The sequence below is a fragment of the Megascapheus bottae genome, chromosome 29 (assembly GCF_031878675.1).
Source record: "Megascapheus bottae isolate mThoBot1 chromosome 29, mThoBot2.hap1, whole genome shotgun sequence".
NCBI classification, from domain to species: domain Eukaryota; kingdom Metazoa; phylum Chordata; class Mammalia; order Rodentia; family Geomyidae; genus Megascapheus; species Megascapheus bottae.
Window position 1 is genome coordinate 6,803,569 of NC_143537.1, and position 26,075 is coordinate 6,829,643.

At 43.4% G+C, this 26,075-nt stretch overlaps 1 protein-coding gene and 1 long non-coding RNA gene across 3 annotated transcripts; one reads left to right on the top strand and one right to left on the bottom strand.

Annotated features, from left to right (window-relative positions):
* Positions 1-3,225: 3,225 nt before the first annotated feature.
* LOC150044581 (uncharacterized) lies at positions 3,226-6,435 on the bottom strand. Its single transcript, XR_016533046.1, has 2 exons — positions 3,618-6,435; positions 3,226-3,537 (listed from the first exon to the last, which is right to left on the bottom strand). It is a non-coding gene; the product is annotated as an uncharacterized LOC150044581 (long non-coding RNA).
* A 937-nt stretch (positions 6,436-7,372) lies between these two features.
* On the top strand, positions 7,373-25,384 carry Sox30 (SRY-box transcription factor 30). 2 transcript variants are annotated; one of them, XM_090320851.1, is made up of 5 exons: positions 7,673-8,838; positions 11,372-11,611; positions 12,896-13,075; positions 17,707-18,199; positions 24,340-25,384. In XM_090320851.1, the coding sequence occupies exons 1-5, from the start codon at positions 7,767-7,769 to the stop codon at positions 24,719-24,721; spliced, it is 2,367 nt and encodes a 788-aa protein (XP_090176977.1). In that variant the 5' UTR covers positions 7,673-7,766; the 3' UTR covers positions 24,722-25,384. The 2 variants fall into 2 exon arrangements, with proteins under 2 accessions (XP_090176978.1, XP_090176977.1); XM_090320852.1 differs by lacking the exon at positions 17,707-18,199 and having other exon boundaries at positions 7,373-8,838; positions 24,340-24,543.
* Positions 25,385-26,075: the final 691 nt, after the last annotated feature.

A 26,075-nucleotide genomic window follows, 5' to 3' on the forward strand; every position in this document is an offset into this window, starting at 1 on the left:
GCAAGAATTCAAGGCCTTGAGTTCAAACCTAAGGACCAGCACCAAAGAAAATGTGATATGTACTTGCAGTGGGATGTTATTCAGCCTTCAAAAGGAAGGAAACGGACAGATGCTCTGACCTTTGAGGACATAATGCCATAAAAACACAATGTGCAATTACATACATAGGAGGTACCTGAAGTAGTCAAATCCATCAACAGAAAGTAGGTAAATGCAAGGGAAAGGAGGTTGATAATATAAATGTACTTAACAGTGATTATATACCTAAATATGGGTTAGATGGTAGATTTTCTGTTATGTCTATTTTTCCACTATTAAAACTAGGTAAATTCTATACTAAGTGTTAATAATCTAGTTGACCAGTGGCCTCTAGTCCTATTATTTCTACTACTTAGAAGATGACTTGCTCTCTGTAGGTTAAGAGAAAGAAAACAGCTTGCTTTGGGGATGGAAATCTGCAATTTCTCTTCCTTAGAGCTGACTCCTTTCATTTGTACTAAGAGTTGCATTAAATGAATGAGACTGGGGGTGGAAGAAGGTAAGGAGAAAGAATAATTTGTCTTTGTAATCTCCTTCCCTCTCTGAACCTCTCTAACCCAATTTCTGGTTGTGAGTCACTTATCTGCTTTCAGGAATCGTGTCTAGTCTGTCATGACAGAGGCATCTAGAAGCAGTAGGATGTACCAAGATACAAAAAAAAAACAAACAAAAAAACCCCAAACCCACACATACAACAACAACAACAAAACACTAGTGACAGCAGGGCCCTGAGTTTCCTGTGCTTTCCTGCACTTCAGGGATATTGCTTACATAACTCCATGTGAGTGGATTTTATTTCTAAATAATAGTCATTGATTGCATGGCCCTAAATGGATACATTCTTTTACTGTTTAGCAAAAGGCCCATCATTTCTGGAACAAATACAGGAAATTTGGTGTATATTTCTTAGTCTCGCAAGAATTTTCAAGATGTAAGGACACCTAGGAAGCAGCCAGTAAATACCTGTCAAATGACTCAGACAATACTTTCCACGTGGGTGCATAATGATACTAGGCCGGGTACTGTTCCTTACATTATACATTAATGACTAGACTCTTGTCATTTGAACTGCAGTCCTCAGATCTCAGCCTTCTGAGTAGCCAGGATTACAGTTGTGAGCCACCAGCACCAGATAATTCTTTTTGTATAGATAACTGGTTTAAAAAAACAGTCTCTCATTAGGGGTAGAAATAATACAATAAAAATGTTCATATTAGCTATTCTTTTGTGTTTTTTTCTCATTAGTTAGCAATTCCACTAAAAAAAAATCTTGGCCAGCAAAAAGGGGTCTTACTGTTATAGGCTTCCACCTGACCTGCTTGTCACCCTCTCCGACATATATCTGACTAGGACATCTTATTCCAGAAACAAAGAAAAGCCAATTCATGAAAAGGAAAACACTTTAAGCTTCAATAAAAACTTGTGGGACTAAATGTCACTGTCATTCTCTCTCTATAGATGATATGCTTTCAGTCTATTGAAAGTGTATTCCTTTCCTAATAAACTTTTCTATGATTTTTACAAAAGTTAAAAAGCAGTGATGGCTAGATTGTTTTATTCAGCAGGCCCTTTAAGAAAGTAGGTGCCTCTAACTGTAGGGTCTCTGAACTTAGAAGCTGACCATGGGATATTTCACTTTCTCTGCTACAAGCTTTCATGTGCTTTTTAGATGAGGAAAACTAATTCAGACATCTTGGTCAACATCCTGTTTATTGGTTTGGAGTGAAATCAAGCCATATACATATACATGAGACAAACTTCAAAGATAGTAGGGTTACATTTTGGGTAAATTCAGGAGTGTGAAGGATGTGTACCAAGTGGATTTGGGGATCCATAAAAAGAAATCAAAAATAAAAGAGAAAGAATAAGAATTTAGGTCTTGGTGATGTTGCTCATAGCATAGGAAAATTAAAAAATCTGGCCAAGCAAAGAGAGTGAAAGAAAGCTGGAAGCATCTTTGCTAACTGAGTCTCTGTTATTTTACTTGTTCAGTGCTGATCTAAAGGAAGAGATTAGCTTGGTGTCTTATGCCTAATTATAACTACTCACAGAGACTGAGATCTGAGGATGGCAGTTCACAGCCAGACTAAGCAGGAAAGTCTGTGTGACTCTTACCTCCAATTAACAAGCACAAATCCAGGGATGGTACTGTGGCTCAATGCTAGAGTGCTAGCCTTGAGTGGAAAAAAACAAAAGGACAGCACTCAGGCTTGAATTCAAGCCCCAGTGCAGATACAATAAAAAGAAGGAAAGAAGGCAGGCAGGCAGGCAGGCAGGCAGGAAGGAAGGAAAGAGAGAAAGAGGGGGAATAGGGAGGGATAAGCAGGAGAAAATGAGGGAGGGGGTAAGTAACTGTTTAAAAAGAAATGTACTCATTACCTTACTTATGTAATTATAACCTCCCTCCCTGTTCATCACCTTTACAATAAAGATTTTTTTTTTAAGAAATAGGAAGAGATTGATTTTTCTTTTCAGTAAAAGTTTGTTTTTAAAATATTTGAGGTTTTAAATCAGGATTTTTTTGTTTTTTTTTTTTCTTTTTAGAAAGGGCAAAAGGTGAAATATTTTGAAATACACAAATTGTTACTGATACAGTCATTGTTTAAATATAAATTCCACCACAGAAGTAGGACTTATTGGGGCCAGGACTTTGGCCTAGTGGTACAGTGCTTGTCTAGCATGCTCAATTCCTCGGTACTTCATACATAGAAAAAAACCAGAAGTGATGCTGTGGCTCACAAGCTCTAGCCTTGAGAAAATCCAAAGGCAGTGCTCAGGCCCTGAGTTCAAGCCCCAGGCCTGGTTAACAAAAACAAAGACAAAAACAAAAAAAAAAGGAGTTATAGGGCTGCATATTATATATAATAATTTAGCTCTAAACAGGTCCATAACTAGATATCCAGAATGAAACAGAAGGATATGTTTCAATTTATTATTTCCCAGTGACTGAACTGTTCCATTGAATAAGTTGATTTGAAAACTTCATGGTCATTGCTAAATGGAATCTGGAATGTAAACTGGCTTTCCCTTTGGCCTATATTGTTACCCATTGTCATGCAATGGAAATTAAAGATGGAGGAACATCCAGTAACAATTGGAAGAATGGAAAGAATTATGTTCTAATCTAAACTCAGTAAGATCATCTTTTACTTTCGCAATGGGAGGAAAGAAAACATGAACGATAAATACTACTTCCCTAGATTGATTTTTATGACTTTTTCTGGCTAATTAGGGGAAAACTGGCTCCTCTCTTAGTATTTCTGGCGTAGTTTGCCACAGATTCTGAAGAGCTGTGGAGACGGGAAGAGACTTAGAATGACTTGAGAGCCCGCAGACATCACATCACGGACATCGCATCCATTCACATCCTTAAGGGAATTTTTTCTCTCCAAGATGTTTTCATTTTCAAGAGTGGAAATGCCAGCAGTTGCTTCTCCCTTGGATATCACTCATCATCAGGACAAGCTCCATGTGCTTACAGATTTTCAGGATGAACAGCTGCAAGGCAAGTCAGAAGATTTATGTCTTCGTATTCGTAGTGAACCAGGCTTGATGATCCTCAACCGGGAACAACTCACCAGGAGTCATGGCTCATGCCTGTCATCTTAGTTATTCAGGAGCCAGAGCTATGAAGATTGCAGTTCCGGGCCAGCTCAGGCAGAGAAATCCTCAGGACTCTTATCTCTGATTAGCCAGCAAAAAAACCCCAAAAAACAAAAAAAAACCTGGAATTGGAATCAGGGATTAAATGATGGAATGCTTGCCAGGAGCAAAATAACTAGAATGTGAGACCCTGAGTTCAAGTTCTATTATCAGCACACACATGCATACATACAAATTGTTGTACAACAAAGGATCTCAGAAGCAAATGAATGTTGAGTCACAGCCAATATTGTGACATCATTTTAGCCACTCAAGGGGTTAGGGATCAAAGGCCTAACAATCATAATTTTTAGAGAAAAAGGGGACTATATTAGTTTAGTTTTCTAGGGATGCTGGAATAAAGTGTGGCTTAAAATAATGTTTTGTCACAGTTGTAAAAACTGGTGTTTCAAAATTAAACTGTTGTAGAAGTTTCTCTGAGGGAGAAATCTGTTAACCTCCTTCCTAACTTTTCTTAGCTCCTAACCATGCTTGGTATTCTTCAGAAACATGTAAATATCTAACTCTAATCTCTGTCTACATCTTTACATTTTCTTGTTTCCTCCCTTATAAGGACACTTGTCACTGCATTTAGAGTTCACCCAAATCCAGTGTGATCTCATCTGAATCCTTAAGGGATTACATCTCCAGACACCCCATTTCCAAATAAAGTCATACTCCATGGTTCTGAGTACAGACATATTACACTACTTAACATACTGGCAAGAAAACTGAAGAGAGTCTTTAACTCCCATTTCCTGTGTGAGAAGCAGAAAATGTTTCTCTGCTACATGTCTCCTACTTTAACCCTGTTTTGGTAAAATAAATCCCTGTTAAAACTTTTAAAAGGAAGAAAGGAAATTAAGAATGGAGAGGGAGGGAAAAGGTAAAAGAAAAAAAAGTAATGAACTTGATCTATAAGCTCAGCTCATTAGGAGGCTAAGATTCCCGAGAATCTTGAGAAAAGCCCAGGAAGAAAAGTCTGAGAGAGTCCATCTCCAAAATAACCAGCAAAATGCTGCACTGGAGACATGGTTCATGTTGTAGAATGACAGCTGAGCAAGCAAGCCAACCAAAGTAAAGTCCCTGAGTTCAAAGCCAAGTACCACCATAAAAAACAACAACAACAAAAAAAAAACCAAAAAACAAAAAAACAGGGCGGGGAGTTTGGCCTAGTGGTAGAGTGCTTGCATGCATGAAGACCAGGGTTCAATTCTTTGGTACCACATACATAGAAAAATGCCAGGAATGGTGCTGTGGCTCAAGTGGTAGAGCTCTAGCCCTAAGAAAGCCCAAGGACAGTGCTCAGGCCCAGAGCTCAAGCCCCTGAGTGGCAAAAAAAAAAAATCCCCCTCCCCAAAAACAAGAAATCTGACAAAAATGACTGACCACTGAAGGTGGATTTCCATTACTAAATAGATACTATTGATGCTAGGCCTTGTATCATCAAAGAACCAACTACTGAAATTAGTAACATCGTTTGATCCTTATTTGATACCCTTCTTGAGAGATGAGGAAAAGAGAACAAAAACTTACCAAATTCATTACAAAATCAAAAGTATTCATTAATAGAAACATATTCTGAGTGGAGCCAAAATGTTATGACAAAAACTTTAAAAAGAAAACTTTTTAAAAAGAAAATATTTTGAAATAGTAAAGTAGAATAATAAAACAGTGAGCATTAATAAAAATAGTAAAAGCTGATACTTTAAGAGTTAAAAAGTATAATTTGATGGGCACTGGTGGCTCACATCTGTAAGCCTAACTACTCAGGAAGCAGGATCTGAGGAAAAGTCCCTGTAAGACGCATCTCCATTTAACCACTCAAAAACTGGAAGTAGCCCTGTGGCTCAAAGTGGTACAGCACTAGCCTTGAGCAAAAGAGCTCAGGGACAGTGCCAAGGCCTTGACTTCAGGCCACACTACTGACAGAAACAACAACAACAAACTAGTGAAATAAGAATTGCTGTAGCTCACCAGTAAAACTAAGTGAGTAGAAAAATTAGAAAGTTTGAAATTAGAAAATTATCCAATCTGAAGAAGAGATGAGAAAAGATGGAAACGAAAACTTCTGAGCCTTGCAGAGTAATGAGAAGGGGTCCCAAAACATGTAAGTGGAAGTCCCTGAATGAGGGGAAAAGCAGAATGGGTAGGAAAATATTAAACATATATTCTATCTATAGGAGAAATACTTTAAAATATGGTAGACTGAATAGTATGGGGAAAGATACACAAAGCAAACCACAACTATAAATCTAGAAAAGGTACATTCACTGAAGAAAAGTCACTAGGGACTGAAAGGAGTATTTCATAATGACAAAAGGGTTCATTCATCAAAAAGATAGTGTTTGCAAACCTTTCTCCATATAAACACTGTCCCAACACATGCGGAGCCAACAGGGACAGACTGAAAAGGACAAAGTCTTCCCAGGATTCCATTTTGGATATTGATAATGTAACTGGATAGTAAGTCAGAAATGATATGCAGAACACTTGAGCTCCATTGTCAAACATTTGACCATTGTATCAATTATTCTAGTTGAGAACACTCTAACCAAGAGTAGAATATACATTCCACGGATGTATTGTTTGGAGTTGACGGTATGTGAAGTCAATCAGTCACATTTATGAGGACAGGTATAAAAAGCATGTTCTTTGACGAGACAGTCTCCATGTGGTCCAAAATAAACACTTCTGAACGACTGGTGGGTCAGAGAGGGAATCATCAGGGATACGGGAAAGGCATGAAAACCAATGCAATATGTGGAGGGGAACAGTTTAAAAAGATGAAAAGATAGAAAGCCGATGATCTAAACAATAAGCCTGATAGACTAGAAGGAGCCGAGGCAGGAAAGAATAGAAGGTCCTGGCAGGCACACCGTGAACCGTCACCGTCTTCAGCATTTCCCGTGTAACTGAAACTTGCTTAAGATAACTACAAGTTAGCTGTGGCGGTCCACCCTGCACGACGCAAGGCTCGGCCGGGAGGAGGGGCTGGGTGCGCTGGGGCTCGCGCCGCCTGCTGTCGCGACCTCAGCCTCTCATCACCAGTGAAAGCGCCGGGGGTGGATCCGTGCACGGCTCGAGTGGGAGCGCGCTGGCCTGGAGCGTAAAAGGGGCTCGGGCCCCGAGTTCGAGGCACAGGAGCGGCACCGCGCGCGCGCGCACACAGGGAAGGAGGGAAGGGGAGAGAAAAACAGCAAAAGCAACTGGAAAAGAAAACCCCAGGAGAAAAGACGACAGTTGCCGAAATGGACGAAAACATGGACTCATCCTGAACCCTGCGCCCGAGGTGGCGGGCGGCCGGAACGGCTTTCCAGGGCCGGTCCTGCCATTAGAAATGATGCATGAATGGCTGTCCCTCTGACAACCGTCTGGCGCGCGTCCTAGAGACGCCAGGACACGTCCCGCAGAGCCTTAGCCAAGGGAGGCCAGGCGCCCTGGTGGTTCTGAAATGGCTCCAGCGGAGGACGGCCCCGGGAGGCCGGCGGCGGCCCGGTCGGCGTCGTCGGCGTCGAGGTCGCCGGCCGTGATCCGCCCCGCCCGGGGAAGCCCCTCGGGTTCATCCCCCCCACCCCCCGGGGAGGGGGGGGAGGCGGCCCACCGCCCCGTTTCCCGGGCAACGCCATTGTCAGCGCTCCCCGGGGCGGGAAGAGAGGTAACCCAGGACGACGACGACGACGACGACGACGACGACGAGGAGTGGAAGAGAACTCCGGAAGAGAAGCGCCGCGAGTCGGAGGGAGGAAAAATGGGCCGCACGTGCCGCTGCGGCGGCTGCTGCTGCTGCGGGGGCCCGGGGTGGGGCGGTCCATTCGACGGGGAACCCACGAGGCGGCGCGGGAGCGGGGAGGCGGGAGCAGCCGACGGAGGCGCCCGTGATTGGCGGGCCGGGGGTCCCCCGCCCGCTCCTGATTGGCCGAGGGCGTGGACGGAAGGCGGCGTCTTTTGAACCGCGTAGGGTTCTGGGTAATAAAGGGTTTGGAAGGGTCTTAACCGAAAGGGGGAGGGGGAGAAAAGGCCGCCAACGAACGGCTGAGCTCATAATCCGGCCGGGACCGGGCCGGGGCGCCCCCTCCCCCTCCATGGAGAGGGTCCGGTCGGAGCCGCCGCCTCGGCCGCGCCAACCGCCACGGGCCACCTCCCGGCGCCCCGGTCCGCCCCCACCGCCGCCGCCGCCGGTCGAGGGCAGCTGCTTTCACACGGCGGCGGCCGCCGAGCCTCCGTCGTCGTCGCCACCTACCCCGTGCGCGGCCGCCGCCATGACGACGGTGGCCTCGTCGGGCGGGGAAGGCCCGACGTCGGGCGTCCCGCCCGTGACCCGGCGGCTCCTCCAGATGAAGCCGGAACAGGTGCTGCTGCTGCCGTCGGGGCCGCTCTTGTCTCCGGTGCCGGACGACGGCCTGGTGGCGTCGTCCGCGCAGGCGCGGTTGCTGCAGTTCAGGCCCGAGCTGCTGCTGTTGCCGCCGCCGCCGCCGCCGCCCCCCCCGCCGCCGCCGCCCCCGCCGCCGCCGCCGCCGCCGCCGCCGCCGCCCCTGGCCGAGGGCGCCCCCTGCAGGCCGGAGTCCCGCCCCGGGCCGCCCTGGGCGCTGCAGGTCAAGGCCGAGAAACCCGAGCCGCCGGGGCCCGGCGGCCTGGACCTGGAAGGGTCGCTGGGACCCCGGAGGGTCCTGGAGACCGGGGGGGCTAGAGCGGCGCGGGCCGCCAGGATGGACCACGCCGGGCTGGCCCTGGACGGCCGCCGCGGGGAGGAGAAGAAGGCCAAGCTGGAGGCGGAGGAGGGCCCGAGGGACGCGGCGGCCGCCGTCGGGGAGGGCCTCATCAAGACGGAGGAGCCCGAGCGCCCGCACGAGGACTTCCGGCTGGGCCCGGAGGCCCTGGCCAATGGCCTGCTGCACGGCGGCGGCAAGGAGGTGCTGCTGGCCCCGCCGCCCGGCGCCTTCGGGCCGCCCCCGCCGGACCTCCGGCTGCCGCTGACGCTGCACAGCGTGCCGCCCGGGGCCCGCATCCAGTTCCAGGGACCCGCGCCCTCGGAGCTGATCCGGCTGACCAAGGTCCCCCTCACCCCGGTGCCCATCAAGATGCAGTCCCTGCTGGAGCCGTCGGTCAAGATCGAGACCAAGGACGTCCCGCTCACCGTGCTTCCCTCGGACGCAGGTGCCTCCCCCCCGCCCCCCCCGTCCAGCGGGATCCCCCCACAGGAGCAAGGGGACCGCGTATCGAGGCTTTCTGCGTTCCTTTTTTCCCCAAGGCGAGGGCTCTACCACTTGAGCCGCAGCGCCACTTGTGGCTTTTGTCTATGCAGGCGCTACCGAGGACTCGAACCCGGGTCTGCGTGCACGCTAGGCAAGCGCTCTACTACCACTAGGCCAGACTCCCGGCCTCCGCTTTTCATACAGAGAGGAGGTCACCACGCTCTGGGGTCACGGAGTGACGAGTGCAGTGCCTCCCCATCCTCCCCCGCTCCCATCCCTACCCTCAAGCTTACCCAGTTCACTTTTTACATACCATGCATTGACCATAACGACTGCGTCTTCTGGCCCGTGCTCCCTCCGTTCTCTTGTTTTATCAGAAAGGTTCCTCGCATTTTCCCGTCTGGACGGGCTTTGAACCATGATTCCTCAGATCTCAGCTTCCTACGTAGCTAGGATTACAGACGTGAGCCACCAGTACCTAGCTGAGATTTAGTAGCATCAAAAGCTTTTTAATTTTTAATTAAATGTATAAATATACATAGCTATAGCCAGGCACGGTGACTCACGCCTGTAATCCTGGCTACCCAGGAGGCTGAGATCTGAGGACCAAGGTTCAAAGCCAGCCCGGGCACAAAAGGACCTCTAGAAAACGGAAAGTGGGGCTTGGCTCAAGGGTAGGGTGGTAGCCTTGAGCTGAAGAGCTCGGGCACAGCACCCAGGCCGAGTTCAAGCCCCATGACACACACACACACACACACACACACACACACACACAATTTGTATGGGTTTTGGTGGGGTGCTGGTGGCTCAAACCTGCAATCCCAGCTACTCAGGAGGCTGAGATCTAAGAATCACAGTTGGAAACCAGCAGGGCAGGAAAGTCCACTGGACTCTTAGTTTCTATTAAGCACCAAAAAAGCTGGAAATGGAGCCGTGGATCAAGTGGTAGAGTGCTAGCCTTGAACACAAAAATTCGGGGATGGTGCCCAGGGTCTTGAGTTCAAGCCCCAGGACCAGCCCCCCCCCTTTTTTTTCACATACAAAGCGATTTCAGTTCATACCAATTTCTGAAAACTAATCGTTTTACAGAAACTAATTTTTAAATGAAAACTATTCTTGCTCTAGATGATACAAAACCCTCAGTTTGCAACTTGTGAATAACAAAATATCTGATTATAGCACCTTGATCTATGCCAAGAAATGGAAGAAACTTTTGTTTCATTTTAAAAAGCTATGATTTAACAGTTTATATTGATTGTAGAGGTTGTCTTTTCAAATAACTAGGAAACCATTTTCTAGGAGAAAATACATGATGCAGTGTAAAATTTTGGTATGACAAAAGCTAGCACTAATATTAAAAATGAAAATACTGTAGAATAAGCTAGACTTGTCTTAAGTGACTTTAGCTAACAATGGTGACAACTACAAATTCTTTCAAAATTAGTTCATTATGCTAACAAATAAATGCCTTGGAACATCACATTAATCCTCAGTTCGTGTTTCTTTTAGTGTCTTTTTCTTTTCTTTTTTGGCCATTCCTTAGAACTGAAATCAAGGGCTAGGTGCTGTCTCTGAGCTTTTTTGCTCAAGGCTGTCATTCTACTTCTGACTTTTGGGTAGTTGGTTGGATACAAAAGTCTCAAGGACTTTCCTATCTGGGATGGCTTTGTTTGCCCAGGATGGCTTTGAACCTCAATCCTCAGATCTCAGCCTCCTGAGTAGCTAAGATTATATGCATGAGTCACTGGCTTTTAGCTCGTATTTATTTTATAGCCTGCTCCCCCCTCTGTTAGCGTACATTACTGTACAAGGGGTCGGGGGATTGTTTCATTGTGAGAATTCTACACACATATAAACAAATCCTAGTTAATCTTACCAGTAGTAAAGGCAAGCAATATTAGTTTATAGACCATATACAGTTTTTTTTCAGGTACCAGGATTTGAACTCAAAGCCCTATATTTGCTTGACTTTTCCTTACTCCTGGCTCTATCACTTGAGCCATACCTCCAGTTCAGTGTTTTTTTTTTTTTCCGTGAAATTTTTGCCCTGTCTGGCTTTGGATTTCAGCCTCTTGAATAGCTAGGATTATAGGCATGAGCATGTAAAGAAGTTTCTTCAGGTATTTGTCTAACACCTAACTTAATGCTCAGTGTATAGTCATGAATGGTCCCATGATAGATTGTGTTTAGTAGAAAATAAATGTACAATACTACTAGAGATATTCACATTATTTCTCAATCTTCAACAAGATTCTCTTCAGGAGGCATTCTAACCTGTAGCATGCTGAGTTCAGGAGTTATAAGGAATCCTGAGGTATTGACAGCACTTTCACTATATTGATATGTGTGCTTTCGGTACTTAAAACATAAATATAAAGATACAGTTGGTTTTAGAAATTGTGTGTGTGTGTGTGTGTGTGTGTGTGTGTGTGTGCGCGCGCGCGCGCACACGTGCATATACACCTTAATTTAGTTTCTTAATTTTTGTCACGTAGGAATACCAGATACTCCCTTCAGTAAGGACAGAAATGGTCATGTGAAGCGACCCATGAATGCATTCATGGTTTGGGCAAGAATCCACCGGCCAGCACTAGCCAAAGCTAACCCAGCCGCCAACAATGCAGAAATCAGTGTCCAGCTCGGGTTAGAGTGGAACAAACTTAGTGAAGAACAAAAGAAACCTTATTATGACGAAGCGCAAAAGATTAAAGAAAAACACAGAGAGGAATTTCCTGGTAATCCGGCAAAATGAACAAAGCTCCTTTCTAATTTCCTTTCAGATTATTTCGGTAAACATTACGTTAGGTTGAGATTGGAAAACAAAAATGTATATTTTTTTCCCTAATCCAGATATGTATAAAAAAGAATAATGGATAATTTTATAGTAATGATATAGTGAACAATGGGATGCATTCTTTAAAAATAACCAATTTGGAGAATATGTGGTCTCATCCCAATTAATATAAACCAGGGACAATCTAGTTCTGCTCAGGTTTTGAGATGGAGTCCAAATAATACCAAAATACACAATATTGGTATAATGATAGCACAAGGAAACTCACTGAAAGCTACTTTTAAGGTTCAGGGATCTTAAAATTAATGGATGATAGAAATAGTAAATCTTCACAATTCTAAGGTAAAAGGTATATTTGAAAATACACAGAACACATGAAAATCAGAAACTGGAAGACACTGAAGAACATGCTTTAAGACAGAATACAGAGTTACCCCATGTTCCATTTGTATACTATGTAGTTATCAGAATATAATCTTGCCTTCTGATTGACCTACAGAGTTTGAAGTGAATCTGATTCCTTCCCAGTATAGGCAGTAAAACACTGCCTATATGACTAACAGTGGTAGGTGATGTGACAGCCTTGAATTTTTCAGAAATACAAGCAGTTTTTAGGAGGGAAGATCAGAGGCAAACAATAAAGGGAAACATTGACTCTACTGATTCTATAGTAACTACAACTCTTGCAGCTCCCTTTTGACTTTGGAAGGAAATTGAGTTGTTTGTGGTGTGGGAGATTGGTAAAGCCAATAACTCTTCCTGCACTAGATATAAAAATAGTGACTGATTATTAGTGATTATTTCATTGTAAGAAACAGACAATTGTATCTTAAATAAAGTGAGGAAACAGGAGGAGATGAATAATGAGTTTCTGGGGCATTGTTTTATAAGTACAGGAAAGGCTTTGGGATCAGTATCTTTGCTGTAGACCCTACTACAAAGTCAGTGGGTGTCCCTGAATGTGTAAAGCCCTTGGCCTTCCTTTGAATTATAGGATATGGAGTTGACAATTAGTGAGAAACTAGATAGATGACAAACACATAAGCTTAAAATGCAGAGTGGAGGAGCCATTTACAGAAATAGTATCCTAAAGCTGGACATATATTTTAGACAGTAACCTATTAAAATCCTTGAAGTGTTTTATGTTTTTAATATGAAAGGAATTACGTCTAGTATGAAAAGGCTAAGTCTATATTTTTATTAAAAAGTGTATCTTTTCCTATAGGTTGGGTTTATCAGCCTCGTCCAGGGAAGCGAAAACGCTTCCCTCTAAGCGTTTCTAACGTATTTTCTGGTACCACACAGAATATTATCTCAACAAATCCTACAACAATTTATCCTTATCGGTCACCTACCTATTCTGTGGTAATTCCCAGCCTACAAAACACCATCCCTCATCCAGTTGGTGAGTGAGTTTTATTGCAGATTACTATTTTTAAGTACCTGTATGAAAAGAAATATTATCTATTGAAATGAAATTTGATTTCTGTTTGACTCAATTTATTAATAGGGAAGAGTCCAGAAGAAAGGATAGCATTAAATAAGAGGAAAAAAAAAACTTCATAGGATATCAAATTACTTCTCTACAGCAGCCCTTTTAAGCAAGGCAGGATGAGCCCCTAAATTAGTCAGATGATGTAGACAATGACTAAGGTAATTCAGTAGGAAATAGGAGTGTCTTGATTCTCAGCATGAAAGAATGCATTGCTAATTGGGTCTGAGGCATCCTGCTCTGGAATTTAGGGATGATATGGATCTGTTAAAGGCTCTTCCCTTAATGTTCTAGAAAAGCAATGGAAGTGAATCATTTTTTATTATATTATATATTTATTTATTTATATTATTTATTTTTAAGTTACTCTTTGTTATCTTTAAGTAGTTGTATAACAAGCCAACGTCTAAGTACAGTGCATCTTGATTGATGCTGTCCCTTTCATCATCCTTCACTGTCCCTCACAACCTAGCTCCTCCCTGTAGGAAGTGACTCATTTTTAGCCAGTGTTTGTTCCATTTGCTGTAATATTGATTGTATTATCTCTCTGTGATTTTCCCCCATTATTAGTTCTTTGCAGCATTCCCATTGATTATAGGAATCTGACATTGAGAAAATCATATTTTAATGTAGAGTCCTGCCCTGGCTCTTAAGGGAGAGCATTAACTTTCAATAACTATTCCTGTTATTTGCCATATAATTACTTAAAACACATTCACCTAAAGTTGCTCTTCCTCAATTCTACCTATTTTCATCTCCCAGTTCCAAGCTGAAGTACAGCTTAGTAGAAGGTATCACTTCATCCTTGGAGTAGAGTAGGAACAGGTGTGGTCCTCTGGGTTTGAGGCTGTGTCCTTTATGATAGTAAGTTTGCGAGCCACACAAGATAGTTATCCTCCCGTAAACCAAGAGATAGTGAAGGAGAACCCCAGCAGAGAATAGCTCTGATCAGCAGACACAGACACAACGTTGGGGGATGTTTAGTTAATTCCCTGGACCACGTGACTCCTTACGTAGGTTCAGGCAGGCTTTATGAGACGTGCACGTGCAGCCTTTGCCTGGTATCTCCTCGTGCAGTCAGGTTCTCCACCCTTCATGATCGCCCTTCACTAGTGGTGCTGTTAATTCTGTGTCTTTCTAAACAAAGATAGGTAACAGGAAGCGTTTCTTCTAACATTGGTTCTTGCACAATTATATTGTATTTGTATGGTAGGTGTACTTACTGGGATTTCAGAACTATTGACAAAAGTAACAAAAGGCATTGATTTTTTTATTGGCCTTAAAAAAAAAGCCCCACAAAATATTCTTCATTTCTGGAGAAAACTAAAGTGAAGTATGTATTGCAAAAATAATTTATGTTTAGCAAGCTTTGTGCATCAGTACTATACTGCACAGATGGAACTATCTTTCCAAGTGTAAAACATAAAACTGCATAAACTTAGAACGCTCAGGCCACTTCCAGTGGCTAGAACTGATACTCTATTATCAAAATGCCCACACACCAGCCACTTGGATTTGCTTTATCCAATATTCCCCGATTAGTATGTACTTCCTAGTCTCGATTTGGCTCTGTCAATTTTTTTAGGGGTGGGGTCACAGGGCTTGAACTCTGGGCCTGGGTGCTGTCCCTGAGCTCTTCAGCTCAAGGCTACTGCCCTACCCCTTGAGCCACAGCACCACTTCCCATCTTCTAGTGATTGATTGGAGATGAGTGTCACAGACTTTATTGTCTGGGCTGGCTCCGAGCTGCGATCCTCAGATCTCAGCCTCCTGAGTAGCTAGGATTACAGGCATGAGCCACCGCGCCGGCTGGCTGCCAGATTTTTGTTTGTAGTAATTTTACAACATGTGGACTTACTTTTATACATTTTGGAACAGTTTTGATAGTCATAACACCTTCCTTATTTAGGGACAAATATTTTTCTTTGTTTTTTTGTCATTATCATATAAAATAACTTCTTTTCTTTGACTTAAAAAAACTGGTTATCCAAATCAGTCTTTTTTTCATAGCCAGTTTTTTTTTTCCCAAAAATGACAGCACTTGAGGGTGAACTTTTTTCTCGTTAAGCAGGAATTTATATGTCGTGATTATACTGTATAATATTTCACACATTTAATTCCTGAATTCTTAAAGCAATCCTTTGCTATAATTTGACTCTCAATCAAGCTTATTTTTGTTCTTGTATATTTTACTGAGACTAAACTGGAATATAGCTAGGAGTTTGCCTGCTTCAGTGAGGTGCTATGTATCTAGCGACTTCATGTCTGTCCTTTGTACTGTACAACACATACTCATTACCTAATATAGGCCAAACTCTGTGCTGGAGAGAAAATGTAAAGATGGTTTTATGATCTTTAATGTCAAAGACTTCATAAGCTAGTTGTAAAACAGAACACACATACAACTGGTTTTACTGTTCCTTGACAGAATCTGTAGTAAGTTTCTTGTGTGGTGTTGCTTTTATGGCCAATGCATTATTATGTTTCACACTTAATGCCAGCTCCAAAGTGTCTCTGGTTTCTGAAAATACTTCTAGCATAATCATCCAGGATTCTCTCTAGCTTGTGTTAACACATGTCTCATTGCTAGTGATGCCAACATCCTGATTCATATGAGACTTCAAATTCAGTTTAAAACTTAACAACTCTTGTTGAAGCTATAGAATTATTTTAGCCTGGAGTTTTCATTATCATTTAATACATTTTTGTATGTTCCAATTATTGTATCATCTACATTTTATTTCTTAATCCTGAATTGGGTTTCCTTATTTCAGCTTAACTCAGTGAAACTAAATATCTTTTATTTTTCAGAATTCATACATTTTCTCTAAATTTTTAATTTTGACATGTTTACTATCATTTAAAATTTTTTGGTTGTATCCATTCTAGTTTAGTTACTTTGTAAACAAAACAAAAGAAAATCAATTTCTCTAATATTGGTCCTACTATAATTCAGAAAATAAGGTTAGTCTATTTCCCTGGGTGTTATGAGCTATTTTAGCAAAACATTTTATCCATAGAAAAACAAATCTGGCTTCAGATACAATGATACAGTTCTTTAACATACAGTCAGAGAAGTAAACATCATGTGGTCCAATACAAAGTCCTGTTGGCTCCACTTTTCTTAGCAATGGCCAAATATTGCTACCGTTTCTCCATCAGTCTCTATATTCCTGGTCACCTTTTCCCATCACGGGCTCTTCTGCTTTCCTGATTACCTTCACAAGACCCACTCGGGCCTCTGCTGGGTTTCTGTCATTTCCCACTGCTGTGCATCCCAGGGACTCAGCAGAAGCCTGCTGGTGCCATCCCTCCTGCAGCACATGCTGCACATTCCTCCTCTCCGGGAGTGGTGACTGAGACGTGCAGGAATTACTGAAACTATATTCCTTTCTTCACATAATCACTAGGCAATTCTGGCTGCCCTAAAACAGAATCATTCAACATGAAGCTTATTTTTTATTCATGCATGTGAAATCCAAAATGAGAGTTTCCGGTAGAGAAATGTAGCTCTGCTGCGGGCCCGGGCAGCCTCTCCCCTGTAGCTCTGCCGTCTTTCACCTGTCTCATCTGAAGATCCTGGTGTACCAATAGGCCCATGGGAGATGCCATCGCCATTACTTCTGCTGTATTCTCGGGCCTGTAGTCTCATGGCCCCCTAACTGCAAGGAAGATTGGGATTTACAGTCTAGTTGTGTGCTAGAAGGTGAAGACAGGTAACCATTTCAGACTCACTGCTTTCTATATCTTATTAGATTTATTAGAGCTCTGACCTTAGTCTTTCCCATCACTACACTTCGTTGGAGATGACTGTTTCAGATTTTAACTTGAATTTTGACATTTGGCACATTGAATTTCTATATAACTATATATAATTTTTTTTATCTTGGCACATGTTAGTGGTTTTCTGATTATTTCTGAACTAACTTAATTATCATCCCCTGCCTCAGTTCCACTCCTCCTTATGTAGAACTATTCATTGTAGAATTTGATGATGTGTGCTTCCTTTAGTAACTGAAACTCAGTGAGTGATTCTGCACAGCCCTGGTACAGTTGTGGACAAACAGAAAAGGTCTCTCTTTCCCTCTTTTCATGGCCCTTAGTCTAATTGGGAGAGACGAAAAGAAAAGAATAAGCACCAGTAATGCCTGTAATCCTAGCTACGCAGGATGCTAAGATCTGAGGCTGGAAGTTCAGTGACACCCAGGGCAATAAATCCAAGGGGCTCCTCATCTACAGACAACTAGCAGAAAGCCAGAAGCTAAGATGTGGTTCACACCTGGTAGAGCACCAGCCTTGAGTGAAGAAGCCACACAAGGGCTTAAGGCTCTTAGTTTAAACTCAAGTATTGGCACATGCACACACATTGGAAAGAACCAGAAGTGATGACTTCGGTTTTTTCAAAAGAAATATGATTGTTTGACATGACAACGTTAGGGAAGGTGGGTAGTGAAGGCTCTGAGCGCATGGCGCATTCAGTTTTACTGAAAAGGATGAAGTGGTCTGCTACTAGTGGCTGACCTGTGTTACCTTTGTTTCTAAAGGCGAAACCCCACCTGCCATCCAGCTGCCCACACCTGCAGTCCAGCGCCCAAGCCCCATCACGCTTTTCCAGCCCAGCGTCTCCAGTACTGCCCAGGTGGCTGTCCAGACTCCGAGTCTGCCACTCCGCCCGGCCCTCCCATCTCAGCGCTTTGCTGGGCCTTCCCAACCTGACCCTCATCGGCTGCCTTCTGGAGCCAGTCACTCGATCAAGAGGCCCACTCCCGTGTCTCTGGACGCCACCAGCAGGATCCCAACCAGTGCCAGCACTGCCCATGCCAGATTCGCACCCCCGACCCTCCAGCCTTCCAAGGAGTGTTCCAGTGTTGCCGCCTGTCCTAGGAGTGCGCCCATTCCCCAGGCACCCTCCGTCCCCCACACCCACGTCTACCAGCCCGCGCCCCTCGGCCATCCAGCCACGCTGTTCGGAACACCACCACGGTTTTCCTTCCATCACCCTTACTTCCTACCTGGACCTCACTACTTCCCATCAAGGTGAGTGAGCATAGAGCTCATGGATCGCTGCTTCTCATGCGCCCTTGCTCTCCCTCCCTCCCTGGTTTCCTCCGTTCTATATGGAATGTAATTTAGAGGTAGACTGGGAGCCAGGCAGTTAACATGGGTGGGGGAAAGGTGAACTGGCGATGCTAGCAGTGGTGCTTCATGCCCCATCCAACAGAGCGGCCAGTCAAGTCTTTGCTCATGACACTTGTGGTGCCCATATTGCTAACTGTGATGTTTCCAGGGAAATACCAATACAAGGGAACTTTAGACCCCAGAGTCCAATCCCCTTATCATGCAATACCATGTAAAACCGCTGCAGGAGGGCCACACCAGCAGGCTTCTGTTGAGTCACCAGGATGGATGAGCATTAGAGTAGGAAATGACAGAAAGTGAACACAGGCCAGAATGTGTCTTGTGAAGGTAATCAGGAAAGGAGAGGACCCCGTGATGGGATGCTTCTCACACCTAATGGTGTGACTGAACCACGAGACGTTTCGGTGAAATGCAGACCCCATTCTTTGAGTGGGGGTATGGTAGTTCTATACCCAGGTGCAGCTGGCATTCTGCTCCTGTCTGATATCCATTCTGGTTTGTGGGCCACAAACCTCCATCTAAAACAAGAGGAAGTTCAAAATGATACTTGCAAAATTTGCAAATCCCTATGTACATTACCAATAAAAGAATTGATTTTCATAGGGAAAGGTCTTGAAAAACATATCTGTTACTCACCTTGGAGTAACAGAACTTACTCCCTTTGCAAGTATTCTGATAGAGCAATAGTAGTCTGTCCTTTCAGTTGCTGTTAACGACACAAGAGAGCTGGAATCCATTGAGATTATAATAAGTGTTGAATGCCAGTCATCCTTTGGGGGTGAGAAGGCAAAGCCGTTCCTTATCTGATATACCCACTCCTCCAAGGAAACAGCCCGTGATGCTAAAGTTTGCTGCTTCATAATGGAATTGCACTTTCAAGAACTTTACTTGGAACTGGAAGAAAGTGAATCTGGAGTATTAGAATGGGAGAGAGAGGAGCAGTTTTGCAATTTTGAGTTTCTTTTGTATTTTATATGCACTTATTATTTTTAGCAGCTTTTAGAAATCTTTTAGTTCAAGGAATTAAGAGACATCTGAATTCAAAGGTTGATTATCTTTCTCTTACTGATATCTGCCAAGATCCAGGACTTTCTAGTTCTTTAGCAAAATTTTATAGAGAATTTCCTAGCTATATGAGAGTATTACAGATATACTAGAGTAGATTTGGTAACAGTTGGCCTTCATTAGAACTCAAGGTCTATAACCAAAACTGCAGAAATTCTATTTGTTGTATAATTTTATATAAGACAGGAAGCAGTGGAGAGTTTTACTTACAAGAAAAAATGACTAGGAAAGGCCTAGAAAGGCTATGTGCTACACTCTTACTCTATTGTTTTTCTTTATTTATTTTTATATGTCTTGAGAATTAGGCATTTCACATGCATTTCTCATTGCCATTCAGTGGCTTCAGTATCATACTTCCTCACCGTTTACACATATATTTATTAAATGTTGAATTGCTTTGTCAGAGTTATACAAAATAGCAATGCTAATAGTCACAGTTGTCTGTCTAATGTGAATTCTCAGGGTGGGGGGCGGTGTGTGCATCTACAGACCCTCAGTAATGCTTCGCAGTGTAACGGCAGCTCTTGATTTGACTGTATTTGGTTGCTAGAAGAGAACCATGTGGAAAATTGATACTTTTGAACAGAAAACTCATATAAACAAGTGAACTTAGGGTAGACAATACTTCCCTTTGTATTAAGTAGATTAAATAAGAGGCAATCTCCCTCCTTATTCATGATACTTAAAGAATTTTAGTATGAATGTGCAAGTCATCTGACCTATTTAAGACATTTTGTAAGGAAACTTTTTGAAAGTAACTGCTTAGGATACAGAAACTCTTTTTCTCTGTAATCCTTTTCTTTTTAATTACTGCTGTTGAAACATACATTGCACATAACATTCTTACTCCAATTTAATTTTATTTAATAATATCAAAGCAGTAACGAGATACAAATGTTAAGTTACATGGAATTTTTCAAAATGGAAGATCAGTTTATTTATTTACTCATTCATTTTTGCCAGTTCTGGGGCTTAAACTTTGGGCCTGAGTGCTGTCCCTGAGCTGCTTTTGCTCAAAGTTTGTGGTCTACCACTTGAGTCACAGGGCCACTTTTAGCTTTTTTCATTAGTTAGTTGGAGATAACAGGCTCAGACTTTTCTTCCTAGTCTGGCTTCAGACCTCAATCCTCAGATCTCAGCCTACTGAGTAGCTAGTATTACAGACGTGAGCCACCAGCTCAGTTTTATAAATTGAAAGTTGCAATACTTTACAATTACTTCTGACTTTTACCCATATGTGTCTGATAATAGTTTTCCCAAGGCAATACGTAGTGTATTTTAATAAAATCTACTATGGTCGAAAGATAAAATACATGGATATTTGAGACAGAGGTCTAATTCTTTTGTGTATGTTTATTTTGTCTGTCATTTTATACATTATCATTATTATTTTTTTTGTTAAACAGATCATTTTCCTCTGTGTAGAAAATGTAGAGTGAAGCCATCACTGGTGGCTCATGCCTGTAATAATCCTGTAGCTACTCAGGAGGTTGAGATCTGAGGATTGAGGTTCAGAGCCAGCCTGGGTACTAAAGACCGTGAGACTCTTACCTCCAGTTCACCCCCAGAAAACTGGGAAGTGGCACTGTGGCTCAAGTGGTAGAGCACTAGCCTTGAGCTGAAGAGCTCAGGGGAGCACCCAGACCCAGCGTTCAAGCCCCACAACCGACAAAAAGAAAAAAGAAGAAAAAAACTGTAGAGTGCAAGTTGAGCAGGTTTGGAGGGTTTAAGCAAGGATGGTTGTGTCTGCTGTGGACACTTGGAAGGAGAATAGTGTTCTGTCCCGTGCACTTAAGCGAGTGGTGCACAAAGGCCTGTGGCTAGTTCTCACACTCAGAAACCGTCTCAAGGGTTATCAACTTAGGCTTAATGTTTGTTGAAAAAAGTAATCATGTAATTATAAAAAAACAGTATCACTGTGGTATTTCTTCACTAGCTTTGATTGATTTTAAAATCAATACTGTAGAACAGTTGGGAAGAGGATGTAACATATAGAAATGTTACATAACATTACAAGTGAATGGAAACAGAGCTGTTTGGAGTAAGGAAGAAATGCGGGGGGTGGCATGAAACCACAGGGACAGTCAATAGAAGAGTGACTAGAAATATATGCTTACTGTCTGTTCTCTTCTCAGCATCTTTAGCAGACATAAAAACACATGAAGTGGCTAGGAATGGTGGGTGGCTCATGCCTGTGAATTCCGGTTGGGGGCATCCACTGGTAGCACAGATCAAGATCGTCCAGAGAGGAGTTCACACACGGGGTAACACCAGTCACTTAAGCACGTGTAGTCCTAGATACACCAGAAAATCTGTGAGGCCCTCCAATGAACTACCAAAGAAACCGGAAATGGAGCGGAAAGGGAGGGAAGAACAAGGGAGTTTGCATCCTTAAAATCTAGTACTTGCATTTAGTCAGTGTTCAGTTTTCTTTGCTTGCTTGCTTGTTTTTGTGTGGGCACTGGGGCTTGCTCTCAGGGCCTGAGTAGTCTTAGTTGTTTACCAAGGTGAGTGCTCTCCCCCTTGAGTAGTCATACTTATACTTCCAACTTTTTTTTTTTTGCCAGTCGTGGGGCTTGAACTCAGGGCCTGAGCACTGTCCTTGGACTTTCTCAAGGCTAGGGCTCTTCTACCACTTGAGCCACGGCACCACTTCCAGCTTTTTTTCTATGTATGTGGTACTGAGGAATTGAACCCTGGTCTTCATGCAGGCTAGGCAAGCATTCTACCACTAGGCCAAACTCCTGGCCCTACTTCCAACTTTTTGATGGTTAATTGAGATAAGAATCTCATATACTTTTCCTGTCCTGACTGGTATTGGACTACAGTCCCTCATATCTCAACCTCCTGAGAAGGTACAATTACAGATGTAAGCACTGGTCCCCAGCTCAATTTGTCTCTCTCTTCCTACTTACCTTTCTTCCCCTGCCCCCCACTTTCTTCCCTCTTTGTGTGAAAGGGTTTATTCAAAAGACCTGTCCTCAGGTTCTGAAATTATGTCTTCTCATTCTTGTTTCTTGTGGAAGCCCTCTCTTGTTTTGTTTTTCATTTATTGTAGTGTTTAGCCTCAAGATTTTTTTATTGGTTCAGTTGGTGATTTCTAGTTCTTTGATGTGTTTCCCATTCATATCCTGAATAGTTTCTTATAGTTCTTAATGCAGTCTGCTTTTGCTTTTGTCTGGAGTATCCTCAGCATGTGATTTTGAATTCTTTACCAAGCGTCCACTTTACTTTGAGAGCTGTTGTGAGGGGCTCTATTTCCCTCTGGCGACATCCTGGTTCTGTTCATGCCTTTTGTTCCCTCAGTGCTATCTGTACTGTACATCTAGGGTGGCACTTTCCTCTTCTCATTATCAGCAGCCTTTGTAGGAAAGGTTTTCTTTTAGAATAAGATACAGGGTATCCATCTAGTGGCTTCTTTGGCTTTGGCTTATAGGTAAGATCTGTAGTGTAGGCTGAGTTCTTTGGCTTCGACATTAGCAGTGTGTCTGAGCGTCTTCGCATAGATTGCATCTGTCCAGGGGATAATTGGGATGTATCTACAAAGGATGCGGACTGTGGAAAGGTGTGTCCTCTTGTCCTGAGCTGAGCTCAGCAGCCGCCAGGGCAGCTGTCACTATCTTACAGGTTTGGAATGTGAGGGTCCTTTGGGCAGGTATAGGCAACCAGAGTCCGTAAGGCAGAGTATGTGAAGGAGGCCTTCCTGGCTCCCGAGGAACAAGGGCCAAGGACCCTCCAGGGGCCCAGGGCACCTGTAGCCATAGATGCAGACCCGCAGGCTGGGCAGGACCTTCCCTGGGTCCTGAGGGCTGATAGCACTCCTCCAAGGGCGCTTTGCGAATGCGTTACCTATCACTAGATGGCGTCCATGAGCCTAAGTCCTGCGTAGACTTTCCATCCCTCTGCCCGCAATGGATATTCAGCCTTGCCTGCGGAGGAAACAAGAGTTTGCCACTCTCCCTTTTATGGGATGAGTATGTAGCTGCCCAGCATTTTGTTAAGTGTTAAAGGAACCTTCAGACGTGGTATCATAAAATGTGAGGTCTTTATTCCAGTCCTCTCTACCTCTGCTTTACCTCTCCCTCCCTCCAACTAAGCTTGGATCTAATTTTACAAAGATATTATAAATGCAAAGAAAAATGTAGAAAAATACGAGATAACATGCATGCCTTCTAGGTTCAATAAATCATTGTAGCAGAAAATGCAATGTGACCTTTTCTTCACATCTGCCCTCTAAAAATTTTTTAATTAAAAATTTTTATTACAGAATTTATTAACATTGATTTTTACATCATATTTCAAATGATGTGTTTAACAAACAAGTATTCAAGAAGGGAATCTCTATATACAATCACTGGCACTTAGATTTTAGAACATAATTAAAATTAGACTGAGGGTTTGTATGTCATAGATACATAATAATCTATGTAGTAAAACATGTCAATAGAGTCATAGATTTTTATGTCTATGTAACCCTCTAAAATTTTTTTGCAGAAAAAAAAGATCTTTTAAACCACAGTACAACATCAGTTCTAGATCGTTATGGTAGTAAGAGTCCTTGGTTTATTAACTTCATGATTGTTATTGACTACATTGTGCCCCTCTGTTCCGGGGCTTTCATATCCTAGAGCCCTAGACTTCACCCCATTTACCCCGGTGCCCATAAGCTTCCTTGAAACAATAGTGAGACCCATTGCCAGGGTGTTCTCTGTTCATTTCTTGGTGTAACACAACGCATGTGTGTGTTTCCCAAACCTCCCTGGTGTGAGATGTCCTACGAGGAAGGGCAGCTAGGCCGTTCTTGGGCTCACCACAAGGAAAGAGGCCGGCAGCAGTGAAGGGTATGGGTGCTGTAAGCTTTGGGTGGGGACGAGAAGGGGGCAGGTACAGGAGAGAGACGGCAGGAACACACGCAAGGCGCCGTGTGGCAGGGTGTGCTGCTCTAACTGCTTGTCTATGTCTTTCTGTCGCAGCACGTGCCCTTATAGTCGGCCTCCTTTTGGCTATGGAAACTTTCCAAGTTCAATGCCAGAATGCCTTGGTTATTACGAAGACAGGTACCAAAAACACGAGGCTATGTTTTCAGCTTTAAATAGAGACTATCCTTTTAGAGACTACCCAGATGAGCGCGCCCACAGCGAGGACTCTCGGGGCTGTGAGGGCGTGGACGGGACCGTGTACTACAGCAGCCGCAGCCACTGCGGGGATGGTTACCTGAGCCCCGTGCCCCCACTGGACATGGGCGCCCTGGAGAACGTCTTCACAGCCCCCACCTCCACCCCCTCCAGCATCCAGCAGGTCAACGTCACCGACAGCGACGAGGAGGAAGAAGAAAAGGTGCTCCGGAATTTATAACTTGCAACCAGATATGTGCAGAAAATAAACATTTCTTAAAACACGTAGGGGGTCAGGCGGTGTACCAGCCTAGAATGCCTTGCTCAGTGTCCAGCCGTTACCCGAAGAGCGGAGCCAAAACCAAACGCAAGTCACAGCTCGGTAGAGTTTTCATTCGTGAAATGGGAGGCCTGACGGTCCATCAGGGGAATTTGTCCACAGTCTTTATTTTCATGGCTGAATGTTGCACCAGCGTGTATTGGCATTCCTTGACCTTGGAACACGCAACATAGGAAAGCCTTACCTGCAGCCTGTGAGCAGAAAGGGAGTTGTCCCTGCTCTGACAAGTGTCATTTCCATTTGATCTCAGGATACTTTAATTTTCCTGAAATACTTTGTTTAGTGTTTATCTGCTATTTGTGAATTCTGTCAGTTTTAATGTAACATTTGAAAATATTTTGATAACTTTTGTAAGTGAACTGGGACTTGGTTACTCCATTTAATTTCCACTAATAACCAATTATAAGTTGTGAAAGTGTTTTAATGACACCTGGGAAACTCCCCCCACTCCAGTTAGTCATTTCTGTTACTGAACCATTGTTACCATCATTCCTGAATATCGTTTCCATTGGGACACACTGTTGTATTTTTATTCTAATTAAATAAACAGACAAATTTCTTCTTGTTGGATGTGTTCCTTGTGGAGAACAGAAATAAGCACAATGAGTGTTGCTCATGTGAGAGTTTTTGTTTTCAAATCACATGCAGAAATTTATTTTTGCTGAACAGTTTCCAGAACTGCACTGCATTCTGTGAGCTTGTGATCCTGAGTTGCATCCGCTCAGATGTGCATGTGTTCTGATGCTACTCTGAAACACTGCATGTGGTGTGTGTGTGTGTGTGTGTGTGTGTGTGTGTGTGTGTGTGTGTGTGTGTGTGTGTGATGGAATGCTCTCCCAAAGGGGCTCTTCCAGATTAAGGTGAGCCCCCTGTCTTGAAAACCATGGAGTAAGCATGTGGGATTTATTTCATTTACAAACCTAGAATAAAAGTCCTACTTTGTGATCCATTTTTTTGGGAAGTGCACATTTATAGATGGAGCCCTTTTCTAGAACATTATGAAGGCCACCAGGTTTGGGGAAGAATCTACAAAGTACTAAATGAGTTGGCGTTGGGACATTGCCACAAATCAGTGTACTTTTTCCTCCATGATCTGTATTAAGTTATATAAATTGTGAAGCCTTGTTAAAACTGCTTGACAAGTTTGAGGAGGAGCCATTCTGAGCTTCCATTTTCTTCTTCCACTAAATCTTCATCTGTTCCTTCAAGATGGCTTTACCTTCCTTATGCTTATCATACATAATAGTTTCACAGC